Source organism: Lepisosteus platostomus, chromosome 18 (genome assembly GCF_059453375.1).
Source record: "Lepisosteus platostomus isolate fLepPlt1 chromosome 18, fLepPlt1.hap1, whole genome shotgun sequence".
In the NCBI taxonomy this organism is placed as follows: Eukaryota; Metazoa; Chordata; class Actinopteri; order Semionotiformes; family Lepisosteidae; genus Lepisosteus; species Lepisosteus platostomus.
This window is the reverse complement of record NC_142628.1, coordinates 8,172,735-8,185,753: the sequence shown is the minus strand read 5'-3', so window position 1 is coordinate 8,185,753 and position 13,019 is coordinate 8,172,735. Positions and strand designations below refer to the sequence as shown.

Genomic DNA, 13,019 nt, shown 5'->3' with positions numbered 1-13,019 from the left:
TTCAAGACACCAGGTGTATGGCAACATTTTACTTTTACTGGCAAGCAATACTGCTCTTAAACACAATAAAGATCTTAACAGTGGATCATTTATGACATTTTATTATCTACACATCTTTTGCACATGTAGCCGAGCAACACTTTTACTTTGTTGCCATAAGTAATCTTTCCAAATAATGCTAAGCCTGCACAATATTAAAACAAGAAAACAAAATGTTGACTGATTTAATTGGTGCTTTATATACACTTTTTTTCCCCCATTCTGCAATATGCACCACTTTTAAAAGGCTTAACAGAAAACGTCTATAAACAGCCTGACGTGGATCCAGAAAAAAACTTAAAAGTAACTCAAAACAAATTCTGGAAGAAGCACTGGTGCCTAAAGTATACAGCTCACTGTTGCAGGATTTATATGTTCCTGCTTTGTAAGAAATAATGAATACACATTTTAGGTCATAAATCCTGAAACACTTCTGTAAAAATACAAAAAGTCTTTTCTTCTCCATGTTTAGTCACTATCATCAGAACTGTGATCAGATGCCTCATTGTTGGAGCGCTCAAGTTCGGACTCGTTTCCAGACGCCCTCGCAGCACCCTCGTTATCAGAACCTCGATCCGAGTCTCTGTCTGAATCAGCAGCAGGTGAAGGAGGCCGGGAATCATCTTCCGAGCCCCCAGAACGGCTCTTTTTGGACTCATTGTCGGACTGCTCTGAATCGGACTGTGGCTGTGGCCTCCTCTTCCTTACTGGCTGGTCGCTGCCGGAGTCGTCGTCGGAGTTCCTGGAGCGCCGGGGACTCCCCACCTCGCTCCCGGACTTGTTCCTGTCCTCCTCGGACTCGCTGTCGGAAGCGATCCTCTTCCTGTGAGTCTGCGCTGTGCCCTCGTCATCATCAGACTCGCTGTCTCTTGGATTTCTGGTCACAAAAAAAGAGCAGACACCTGTCTCAATGCAGTTTAATGCAGATCCCGTTTTATAGCCATATAAATATACACTCATTGCTTAGATCCTTCACCTTAAGGAAATACCGTCTGGTTTTCTTTCAGAGTGTAGACTACAAGCTGACTGGTTTTTTTATTACACTTACATTACATTGCAAGACAACCAAAACACTTACTTAGAACTATTGTTTTAACGTTTAAGCATTGACATTGTTCTAGACACAGACGTTATAAATAGACACTGTTAAAACAGACTGAAAGAAAGCAGGCAAAACCTGGAGAATTTCACTGGGTTCATTCTGAACAGTAAATGTGGTCATTGTTTCCAAATTTATATTGATATCTAGAATCACAGATAGCACATCTACAATCTTTCCTGAAATAATGGCACATAAAAACAACATTTCACTCACTGTCATTAAGAAACACAATAGGGGCAACCATGAAAAGAGTAAAACATGCCATACCGATCCTCAGCAATTTTAAGTCCATCCTCATCTGAAGAGTCAGAGGATGAAATTATGGCCTTTGACTTGATCTTCCCTTTCAGAGACGGTGGCATACGCTCAGATTTAGGCTGGAGAAGAGGCAGATCATATAAGAATGTTGCAGAAGCCAATGAAACTAAAATCATAATAGATCATAATACCTCAACCATCCCAACAGGTTATTTATATACATTTTTATTATTACAGTTCATTTTTACTGAGGCTGTCATCACAACTACTTAATATCAAAATGCATGATTTAGAATTATTTTATGTTAAGCATTAAAGAATGCTGTATTTGCGCACGATTATAAAACCTCCAACAAAAATTAAAAATGTGGCAGGTGGGCTCGAAATTACAAAGTTTTTTCAACAAAAACAAAACCGCATTATGATTATTATTTTACGATCAAAGAAAATAACAGCACCTTCTCCATCCTCTTGCGTTCCCTGGGCTTGCGCTGCTTCTTAGGCCTTGAAGCGCTATCTTCATCATCAGACCCATCGTCGCCTCCTTTCTGGGGTCTGTTCCAACAGAAAAGTGTAAGTCCAAATGCAATCAGATGACACTGTTTAAAACAGCAGGGTAGATGACTGAAGACTGAAGAAACTATTAAATGTTTTTATAGCTTCCGACTTAATAATGGGAGGTGCCCAGAAGGACCATGAACATTTAATAGATCTTTCGATATAAAAATATAATTCGGTGTAGACAGCTGTACACAAACGCAGACTTACAAAATCAGGGTACATTTTACAAGTATAACTTGATTTTCAACTCTCCCCAGGCACACGTGACACAAAACTTAGTTTGCCAACCCACTCAACACCCTGACAGTGCAGTTCAGGCAGCTCTCACCTCTTCCTCTTCTTCTTGGGTTTCCGCTCGTCCTCCTCATCGCCCTCCTCCTGCTCGCTCCCGCTGCCCCCCTTCCTCCTCTTCTTCTTCTTCGGCACGGGCAATTCCTCATCGGAGTCATCGTTGACAAACTCGTCGAAGTCGTTCCCTTTCTTCGAGCGCTGCAAAGAACAGTGAAATCGTCGTTCCCACCTACGCTTTTCATTTACATTCACATTACTGATGTGAACATAAAGCACGTAGATTTATATAGCACTTTTCTGGACACTCCACTCAAAGCACTTCACAGGTAATGGGGACTCCCCTCCACCACCACCAATGTGCAGCCCCACCTGGATGATGTGACGGCAGCCATAGTGCGCCAGTGTGCTCATATATCACTCTGTTCTCCTCTCCACTGTTAGCTTATGAAGCCAATTTATAGATGGGGTTTATTAGGAGGCCATGATTGGTAAAGGCCAATGGGAAATTTGGCCAGGATGCTGGGGTTTCTAAGTCAGGACCTCGGTTTTACATCTCATCCGAAAGACTGTGCATTTTGACAGTACAGTGTCCCCGTCACTATACTGGGGCATAGGACCCACACAGACCGCAGGGTGAGCGCCCCCTACTGGCCCACTAACACCTCTTCTAGCAGCACTTAGTTTTTCCCAGGAGGTCTCCCATCCAGGTACTGACCAGACTCACACCTGCTGAGCTTCAGGGGGTTGCCAGTTGTGAATTGCAGGGCGATATGGCTGGATTTAGATTCAGAACATGAGAAAACTAATATGTAATTAACGTGGTCTTTATCAGAATGAAAGTTTGACCTGCCATTCGGCAAACAAAGTGGACTTGTAAGGATGTGGTGTTGCATTTCCCCCCCAAGAGCAGAGAGTGCTCACCCTGCCACCTCCTCCCTTCTTCTTCTCTTTCACCGTCTCCTTCCCTCCATCGGCAAACGTGAGGAGGCTCTTGGTCTTCTCCACAAACTGAGCTCTCTGCTCCAGCAGCTTCTTCTGCTCCTCTGCCTCTTTGTTGCGCTTCTCTTCCTGGATGCAGAAGGAAACAAAAGGGCACACGGACGCTCAGCTTTGTGCCATCACTGCGCGGGGCTGCAGCACTTGCACAGATTTGCCCGTTGAAGAGCCCCGGGCGCGAGGGGTCACTGGACTCCAGCGAGCGGACACTGAGGCCCTGCCTGACCTGTTCCTTGAGGAGCTGCTGGCGGAGGACCTCCCTCTCCTGCTCCTGCTTGGCTCGCAGCTCCCTCTCCTCTTCGTCCTGCTTACGGGCTCGGGCCACGTGGTACTGCGCCTGGCTCAGCAAGTCCGAGCACTGCCTGCAAACACAGCACGGCCTGAATCAGCATCCCCCCCGCACAAGGCGACTCGGGCACTCCATCCAGCCCCAGGGGACTGTAAAAGCCGAACAAACTCTCCATTTTCCTAACAATGGAGATGTGTTTTTTATATCCATTTACCACAGAAAATACTTCCATTAAGAAAGCTTACAGTTTTGCAGCTCTGTGTTAAGCTGGTTTTAGAGGGTGTGTTCTACAGCCCTTGAGGCAGCTCTGAGGCCACAAACTGATTCATCTTAGGCTCCCACTATTGCTATAAATCCTTGGAAGCTTTCCCTGTATTTCATGTGTAGATTGCAGTTTCTCATGATGGTCCTTTCCCTCAAAATGCTTCACATTTGCTGTTTCAGAAGTTGCACTATTGTCTATATTGTTGACCCGGGTTTGTCCCTCTTCAGCCTCCCAGCTCTAAGCAGTGTTTCAAGTGCTTCAAAGACTCAAATTGTTCTCCATGGGGGTAATCCAGTGACTTTCTGACAGGTGCTAATTTTATTTTGCTAAAGAGATACCATGATACTTTTTTCGCAACCTGAATTTTTCTTTTTAAAAAAAATAAGAATGGTTCCATTTTCTGAAAGGAGAATTTGTTTCTGAACACAGTAGTTGGCTCAGGGCCACAAACACGGGCTTTGACCTGGAGACTCTACAGGAACATTTTATTCATAATGGATGAACAAACAATGGACTGAAGCAGAGATACTCAAAGACACTCACCTAGCTTCAGTTAAAGCCAGTGCCAAGTCAAACCTCATCTTGTCTCCAGCTTTGCTAAGGTAGCTAAAGTACCTGCAATTCACAAAACAACATTATCATTAACAACATTTGATGTGTTTGATGCAGCACTTGAGGGTAGAGATGAAATTACTCCAACTCAATAACATGCTTCTCACCACAAGAAAACAATAGAAAGAACCAGAAGCGTTATGGGTTGATGTACTATCCTCTACAAATTAAATGTTATTTTCCATTAAAATAAAATTTCCTCACACTTGGATTGAACTTGTATAGAACCTTGTAAGTTGTACGAGCAGCGGTGACAAAATTCAATCCCAGACAGCTCACCTGTGGGCCAGCTCTAGTTCTTTGACAGCACTGAGCACAGCCTTCAGGTTACTCTTCTCGTCCTTCAGCACCAGTGTGGCCAGCCTCTGTAGAACCAGCGCCACATTGAACATCAGCACAGTGTCGTTGGGAGCCACATGGCGGGCCTGGAAAACCAAGAGAAATCCCAAGGAGTGACCGTATCTACAAAACAGAGCTCAATTACTGTGAGTGCCCTTCAATTTGCAAGACGGCTACAGTTAATTTTTATTTTTACACTACGCTTTTACATTTTTTGTTTTTTCCCCCACTTACCTTCAGCAACGTCTGCTTACATTCTTGAAGTTTTCCACATTTGAATAAAGCTCGAGCCAAGTAGAGCAGGACTTCTGTGTTCTGATGCTTGTAGAACTTTTTTAAGCAGTTTTCATACTAAAGAAAAAAAGACCAAAGAGTTTTAGATATGACATCGATCCACAGAATTCCTGCATTCAACACTTGACAGCAGAAGAGTCAGACACAGAGCAAAATAACCATCCGGCATGTACTGTAAATACTCCTTCCTGCACTTACCATCTGCACGGCGCTGATGTACTGCTTCTGTTCCACATAGATGTGTGCCAGGTTTAGCCACACATCACTGATCTCAGCAGTTGCCTCCCTCACCTGGGCAAAGACGTCCCGAGCCTCTCTGAAATAACCCTTGTGTGCAAGAACAGCTCCTAGATATAAAAAAAACAAGCCAAATGATATTGTCTGGAACTTAGAGTCAACAAGAACTAGACATTAGAGATGCTTCGTAGTACAGATTGATGTACATCATGATGCATCAGATGTCTTTTGGTATAAAAAAATAAAACAGTAAATGTGGCATGTATAAAAGCTTGGGCACCCTTCTAGTTGGTTCATTACTACTTTTTACTTTTCTGTTTTCCAATCTGTTAAATTCAGCAAACAGTAATTGTGTATTACAATGTGCAGAAATATGTTATATGTTTGTACCCTGCAGAGGTTGTGTTAACTTCTCACTCAGAGATTCAGTGAAACATGCAATTTGACCAGGGTGTCCAAAAGTTGCATACAACTGTTACACATGTGACTTGGAATTAACAGGAGCTGCATGTCCTCTACTGCACATATGGTGTTAAGAAAATATAGAGATGATCGAAAAGGTTACAGACCTATGCCATTAGCAGCATAAAGGTTCTTGGCATCATTTCGCAGGACCTGTTTATAAATGGCCAAGGCACGGTCCTGGTGACGCTTTTCCTGATTGAAATGGGGGGAAAAAATATTCAGCGTCTGTCCCACAATTCTACATCGCTGACATCTCAAAAAGGCACATGCCTGAAGCATCTATCTAGCCACTATCAAATACAACTTGTGAAACCCCCCCCCATGGCTGTATAACTAGGAACACAAAACCAGCAGATGCTCAGAGCAAGACCAAGGAAGTTTAGTTTTTTTGGCACAATATTCAGAAATCTTTTTAAATAAAAATAAATCATCACTGATTAAAAAATATTGACATGAAATAGAACCTTTGCCGAGTGAGCTTAAAAAACGATCAAGTTCATTTTAAACTGGAAAATGGCTCTGCTGGTAAACTGCAAACATGCCCTTGAGTGCCTGGAACAAAAATTCTGAATCTAGAAGATCAATATCAGGAAGCAAACCTTTTCTCGGTCCTTGGTAGGCTGGTGCAGGGTCTGCAGCCACACGTTGGCCAGGGCCAGCATGGAGTAGGTGTCATTCTGTGTGGACACCTGCTTGAGGATCCTCTCGAATTTCTTCTGGCCAGGGCCCCACTCTTGCTTAGCTAAGTGAAGGTTTCCTATGAGTGACCACGCATCTGGATGATCCTGTGGGAAAAGTAAAATTATACATCAAACCAGCTTAAAAAACAACAACGATCAAAGCACAAGTATAAATCTGTTATCAGACAATATTGAATGAAGGCCAAATGTTCAAATAAACAAATCACCTCTTTTTCAGATTTAAGGTTTTTAAACAAAATTCTTTGATGGCAGAGACTGAAATATTACACTTGGTCTGCAGCCAAAAAAGTAAAAGACACTTATTTCATGCTCTGATTAGCTACGGTTTCCATTCGTTTCACACAGCTATAAACCACTGTAACATTACCTGGTTAATTTGGAGAGCTTCTTTGAACCAGTCAGAAGCTTCATAGAAGTTCCCTTTGTCCCTAGCCATTGCTCCTAGACGCAAGTAACCTGTAAAGAAGACAATGAAATTAATAGCTCTCCCCAATGACAAATGTTGTTACATGTGACTCTCTTGTCGTACTGTAACAAGAGGAGGAGATGTTTCCCCTGCCCGTGGAGCTTTATAATTATAGAATTTCTACTAATGTTAACATGAGTGAGCTTTCGTTACCAAGACAGTGTAAATTCCCAGAAGGGGCACCTACAGTCCACATAGTTGGGGTGCTCCCTCAGGATGTTCTTGTAGAGCTTTTCCGCCTCATGGAATTCACACATGGCCTCGTACAGCCTGGCCAGGTTGTAGGATGTGGTGACCGAGATTGCATTGTAGTAATGTTCGTCGTGCTCCCCTTCGGCCTTGGCTCGCTCCAGCGAGGCCAGAAAGTATTTCTGGAAGGAATGCATGGAAACTGCCTTTTTAAAAAAAATCTTTGATAAAAAGTCTCAACCTACACATCAATTTTTATGGGGTTAAAGCACAAGATAAGATTCCTTGGCCACAGCTAAAAAAAGCAAAATAGAGGCACAGCAAACCTAATTCTTATACACACAGGGAACATACATAGGAGTTCTTGATAAACATTATATGGCTTTATATATATGTTTTTTGAAAGATACATTTAAAAAAAAAATAAAAACACTGAATTTGTAAATACTGAACAAACGAATTTCAATGTCACGGCACCATCCTTTGCTGAAGGCGTCCACAGGCCTACCTTAGCCTCTCCCAGGTTTCCCAGTCTGAAGTGCAGCGCTCCCAGGTTGTTGAGGATCTCCGGAGGGACGTCTGCCTGCACCTTCTCCTGCAGGATTCGCGTGGCTGTGCCATAGGCTGACAGAGCACCCTGAGAAGCAGAGAGAAACAGCCGTTACCAGGCCGGGCTCAGAATCAGGTTATATAGCTTATTTCAGGACTTCAGAACCATAAAGATAAAAACCAATATTAGGCTAAACAGAAGCAATCTGATTTACCTGAATATCGGTCTGTTCAAGGATTTGCGCCAACTCAATCCAAGCCTCCACATCATCGGGATACTGCTCTGTTACTTTCTTAAGATGTCCCTAGAATACAGATGTTTGCACCGATATAACATTTCTCATGGGGGATGAATAAATCAATTAAAAAGCTTTTCTTTGGAACATTTGTGGACTCTGGTTTGTTCTGTAAAGTCAACAATATGGCCACTCTACTGGGATAATTCAAGATACGACTCAGGGTCAAATAGCTTTCCTCACATTTCTTGCACTGAGCCATCTCAATAGGACAAATACAAGATAGCAAAGTTATTTTTTGTATCAACCTGCATAAATAAGATCACTTGGGATATATTCAAAAGTGACAAGCTTAAAAAATAAGTTTAAGAAAACTATGATCTATACTTTCTGCTTTAGCTTTGTACTGTTTACTACAATTAATAGTACTACCATTAATGCTTAATTTATAGTAAATTCTTGATTGCTAGAACAGATACTAAACATTTCATATTTAAAGTGTTCTGGATAAAGGGAAGGATCAACTGTATTATTTCTAAACAATTCCTAAAATGTGCTTCACGGAGGTAGTGACAAACCTTAGCTATATCTCTCTTTTCCTGATCCTCAGAGGCAGCGTAGAGAGACCCAAGAATCTTCATGGTCTCGTAGTTGTTGGGGTACGCTTTCAAAACCTTTTCAAAGCACTGTGCTGCATTCTCCTTGTCTCTCCGGTACACATACATCTGCCCCAGGCCGAAGAAGGGCAGCACAAAGGTGGAGGAGGCAAACTGGGTGGCCTGGTAATAGTACTGGAATGCCTGATCATAATCCTCCTGAAATAAGACAGTAAGGAAAACTGTTATTGCTGTCCTGTGATGAAGAATCACAGTGAGGAACAAAACACAAACTACACAAACAGCTTCCTCAAAGACATTAATTTAATTACTTAATATTTTCAAAACTAATTACTGAAAGTTACTGATCTGTCCGATACATCAGCCACCCATTTCTAATACTGACTGATTAGTAACCTGTTTTTAATGTACTTTATTACATTACAACACTGCAAATAACAGGAGGCCACTCCTATCTAACTGATCTGAGGAACTCATCTAGCTGTTTCTTGAAAAAAGCAAAGGTACTGGTTTCAACAACATGGCCAGGTTTCTTCCTATATATATGCACTCTCACATGCCATTATAAGAGGCCATTTCTGCACTAAAACACACTTGTGCACCACTTCCACATATGTGCAAGGATACTGTGATGTGACATTTTAAATTAACTCCTTGGGAAAACAGTTTTGGCTTGCCCACAACAGCTGCTGATACTCGCAGTGAAAAAGAATTTCTCACCTGCACATGGAAAGATCGCGCTAGCTGGTAACAGCTCTCAGCCTGCATTGCCTCCACTTCAGTATTATGAAAGGCATGAAGCGCCAGGTGCTGGACTTTACTGTAGTCCTGGAACAGGGAAAAGAAAGACACTGGTAGACACTGATGAGCATCTAGAGCCTCTATTTGCCTTTTTTAAACTGCATTAAAAAGTCTTCACATTAAACAAAAAATCTTACTCACACGCCAATAATATATTTAACTAATCCTCCTAAAATGTGTAATTGATAAAAGCACAAGTTAAAACATCATTCAAAGCCAGTTGTAAACTTTACTGGGAAATAAACACCCTCTTACCTTTTTAAAAAAGAAGTGGTTTGCCAAGTGATTGAGAACCATAGGATTGCTAGGGTCAATGGTGTACGCTCTAGAGAGGAGCTGCACTCCGTTCTTGATAGAGTCTGCTTCTTTGTTGTTCAGTTCCAGCACCGCTAACCCCACAAGGGCTCCCACACACTTGGAATTGAGATCCAGAGCCCGGCTGAAGGCCAGGCGAGCTTTCTCCAGTTTGTTCAGCTTCACAAAGCAATGGCCCATTCCCAGCCGGACCTCAGCTGGACACAGGAAACAGTCTTGTCAGGACAGATGGCTCACCCTTTGCTTGAGACTTCCTAGTTCAAAGATGTTTTTATATTGATCAGTCTCATCGGACTCTACATCCAAGGTCTGGGTAAATGGTGGCCAGTGCTGTAACCACTCAAGGGTTCAGAGAAGGTTCAACCACATATAAGCATAATATTTCTACACAACACCACATTTGCCCCAAGCCTATGTGCTTTAAATACATTTTGGTTCTAAAACATAAACTTTTACGAACCAGCTAACAATAAAACAATCTTTGAAACCATTACCTGGGCAGCCTGGGTTGGTACGCAGTGCCTTCTTGTAATACGCCAGAGCTCCTCTGTAATCTTTCTTATTGAAAGAGATGCAAGCTTTACCTGTAAAGACATGCACAACAAGTGATCCTCACAATGCATACAAGGCTCACTGAGTCTGGCATTCCAATAAAGGAACAAGTACGTTTTATTCCATGCTGAAAAGAGAAGAGAGAAAACACAACGTTTCGGCTGTGAAGCCTTCTTCAGGCGTGAGCAACCTGTTGAAGGCTTCACAGCCGAAACGTGTTTTCTCTCTTCTCTTTTCAGCATGGAATACACCTATTACTTGTTCCTTTGCAGACTACGCATGCTGACGTGGCCACCCACCTGAACTATTCCAATAAAGTGTTGCAGGCTAAAAGTCTTCAAAGGTAAACACAAATAATATTACTTATACATCTTAATAAATTCTTACCTTTCCATACACAGGGTGGCTTAAAGGAACATGCCTTTTCACAATTATATATGGATAGAAATTAATCCTGCATACAACTAGAGCTTCTTATAGCTTTATCTTTCCTGCTTTAAATGTACAGATGTCTACTTATCAACTCTACACCAACAGCATGCATTGGAGTCAGCTCTCCCTGTCATAAGGGTGATTAGTTAAATCCATCTAACAACACTGGTTTATTTAAACCACTATTTACTCTGCATGGGTCAATGTGGATTGTTGTCTTGCCACTGCTCTGCATAACCGTTTTATATCTAATACCTGCATGCTGTTTAACCTGAAAAAGGTGTCTGTAGTGTCCCATACAATGGACACCCTCCAAGCAGAACTTGAAAAACAAGCTAGAAATGTTCACAGGGGTTCCTTGAGAGAAGGAATAGATATTTACTAAGATTTAAACGTGTAAAAGGGTCCTAGCTGTGTTTGAACAGAAACTTAAGTGAAAGGCCATGTGTTAACATGCATTGTGAGCTAAAAGTGACAAGAATGAACTTGCATCGTCGATGCAGTATACTAACCCAGAAGGGCCGGGATATTGTTTGTTGACTGGTTCAAGACAAAGTGGAACTGGGCATCGGCTTGGTCCATTTTGTCTCCCTCAAGAAGACAGAAACAGGCTCTGCCCAGCAAGTGGTTCTGGTAAAATCATGAATAAGCAGGAATAAGAAAATTGGAAGTTAAAAAAAACAAATCCACATACACATACACTCCACAGGTTTTGCCAATGTACAGGACATGCACACAACTACAGTCCAGTGCGTTTAGAATTTGCACGTTAAATACATATGAGATCATGTTTTTCCAGGCTCACAAATATTTTCTTGGAGAGAATAAGATCTAATTCCATTAACTCAAATAGTTGTTTGCTACACAGATTTCATACAGTAGTTTTACCTGGTCATACATGATGATTTTGTCTGCCATGGTATACAGCAAGGTGGCCTGGGTGATGAGCTCTTTCTTGGCATCTTTGTTCTTCTCTTTTCTGGCCTGTTGCACATAGTAAGCTGCCAGTGTGTCCAGACAGGTCATCTGGTCTTTCTCGTGGTCTCTGTAGTCCAGGTTACCATCTATACGGGCAGCTTCCAGCAGCTTGACAAAATCCTCCGTCTTCCCTTGTTTGTAATATTCCAGCTAAAAAGCATTGCGAAGATTAATCAGCACTTGGCACCCAATGCCTTTATATGGGGCACAATGAATGTGATTCCTAAATTAGTTCATTTGACAAAGCAATAAGAGACATTTTATAAAAACAGTCACCAATCTGATCGGTGATAACATGCTTTAGTACCTGTTCTCTTTTATTGGTGAACCAGAAACATTTAAATAAAACTTCCTACACATCTGTCATAATGCAAAAGATAAAGTGCTCTTCATATACCCTGTCACGCAATCCAGCCCAGTTAATCTCATCCAAGTATACTCACAGCCAAGGCGATCCATATGTGCAGCTGAGTGTGCTCCTGCTTAAGGATACTGATAACTTCATCTCCTTCAGGCAACTGATCGAAGTCAAGCTCAATAACCTGCAAAAGGACGAGCAGATATTAATAACAGCCCCCCATGTTCTTGAAGTTGAGCAACACTATTCAATAGAAATGATAAGTGTTTTTGAGGTGTAAATATTCGTGAACTTTTTTCAAAACTGTAAAAAAAGATTTCAGAAGTGAAGTATAGCTACAAAAGATTATTATAATTAGATCATATCCAAACCCCTGGATATCTTGTTATAACTACATAGTTCAACATGAAACGTCTGTTGAACTTAATACGAAACAATCAAGTCCCGACCAAAACTTAAAAGATCACGCAAGAAGAAATCGATGATCATGCAACAAAGACGTAATCTGATTCGGAGTATCAATTTCAACTGCCTCTCGGTTCATCATCATGCAGAACCCGACATCGTATGAGAAAAGAGTAAATTAGAACCTGTCTTTTTAGACCAGCAGGCCACCGTGTAAGAAAGCAGCTTCAAAAGAGTCCCGAAAGGGCTCTAATGTCAACAAAGAAAACACAACTAAACCGATGGAATTGTATTTCATGTTTTTTTTACCTCGTCGGTGTCCCGAAGTGGGATTTCAATGGAACCCCGAGACATCTTGGCGACGGGACCCCCCCAACAACACCAATCCTTCAGTAAACTCCCGTCTCAAACACCTCTTCTACAGCACACTGGAAAGCTCACCGCCACTTCCGCTTTCTGCTGGAAGAGAGAAGGTCATCCGTCAGTGAGTACATCCGGGTGAGACCGGACTGAATTGGCAAAGCGATTTCTAATTGGCACAGAACTGCCTATATCGAATGCTGTCTTCTGGGGTGTATTATTCGGATTGTATTAATACCATATCTCATAACCTTGGCATTTATGAAATAGCAAGTAGTTTAATTATTCCAAAATGAGTAGAAGTAGAAGTAA

General features: G+C 41.9%; 1 protein-coding gene across 1 annotated transcript; it reads right to left on the bottom strand.

The window, feature by feature from the left end:
* Nucleotides 1–85: 85 nt before the first annotated feature.
* ctr9 (CTR9 component of Paf1/RNA polymerase II complex) lies at nucleotides 86–12,814 on the bottom strand. Its single transcript, XM_088611811.1, has 24 exons — nucleotides 12,657–12,814; nucleotides 12,028–12,126; nucleotides 11,495–11,734; nucleotides 11,119–11,236; nucleotides 10,117–10,206; nucleotides 9,563–9,819; nucleotides 9,227–9,334; nucleotides 8,468–8,704; nucleotides 7,869–7,958; nucleotides 7,613–7,741; nucleotides 7,103–7,286; nucleotides 6,817–6,905; nucleotides 6,348–6,533; nucleotides 5,853–5,940; nucleotides 5,245–5,393; nucleotides 4,987–5,103; nucleotides 4,693–4,838; nucleotides 4,345–4,416; nucleotides 3,474–3,609; nucleotides 3,173–3,319; nucleotides 2,289–2,449; nucleotides 1,858–1,954; nucleotides 1,409–1,518; nucleotides 86–916 (listed from the first exon to the last, which is right to left on the bottom strand). The coding sequence occupies exons 1-24, from the start codon at nucleotides 12,699–12,701 to the stop codon at nucleotides 508–510; spliced, it is 3,504 nt and encodes a 1,167-aa protein (XP_088467937.1). The 5' UTR covers nucleotides 12,702–12,814; the 3' UTR covers nucleotides 86–507.
* Between the last annotated feature and the right edge of the window lie 205 nt (nucleotides 12,815–13,019).

Bases quoted from the DNA above. Each gene is read 5' to 3' on its own strand.
- ctr9 (XM_088611811.1), bottom strand. From the start codon at position 12,701: ATGTCTCGGGGTTCCATTGAAATCCCACTTCGGGACACCGACGAG. The intron at 11,735-12,027 runs GTGAGTATACTT...AATGCTTTTTAG, and splicing joins ACATATGGATCGCCTTGGCT to CTGGAATATTACAAACAAGG. The intron at 9,335-9,562 runs GTAAGAGGGTGT...TCCCTGTTCCAG, and splicing joins ACCACTTCTTTTTTAAAAAG to GACTACAGTAAAGTCCAGCA.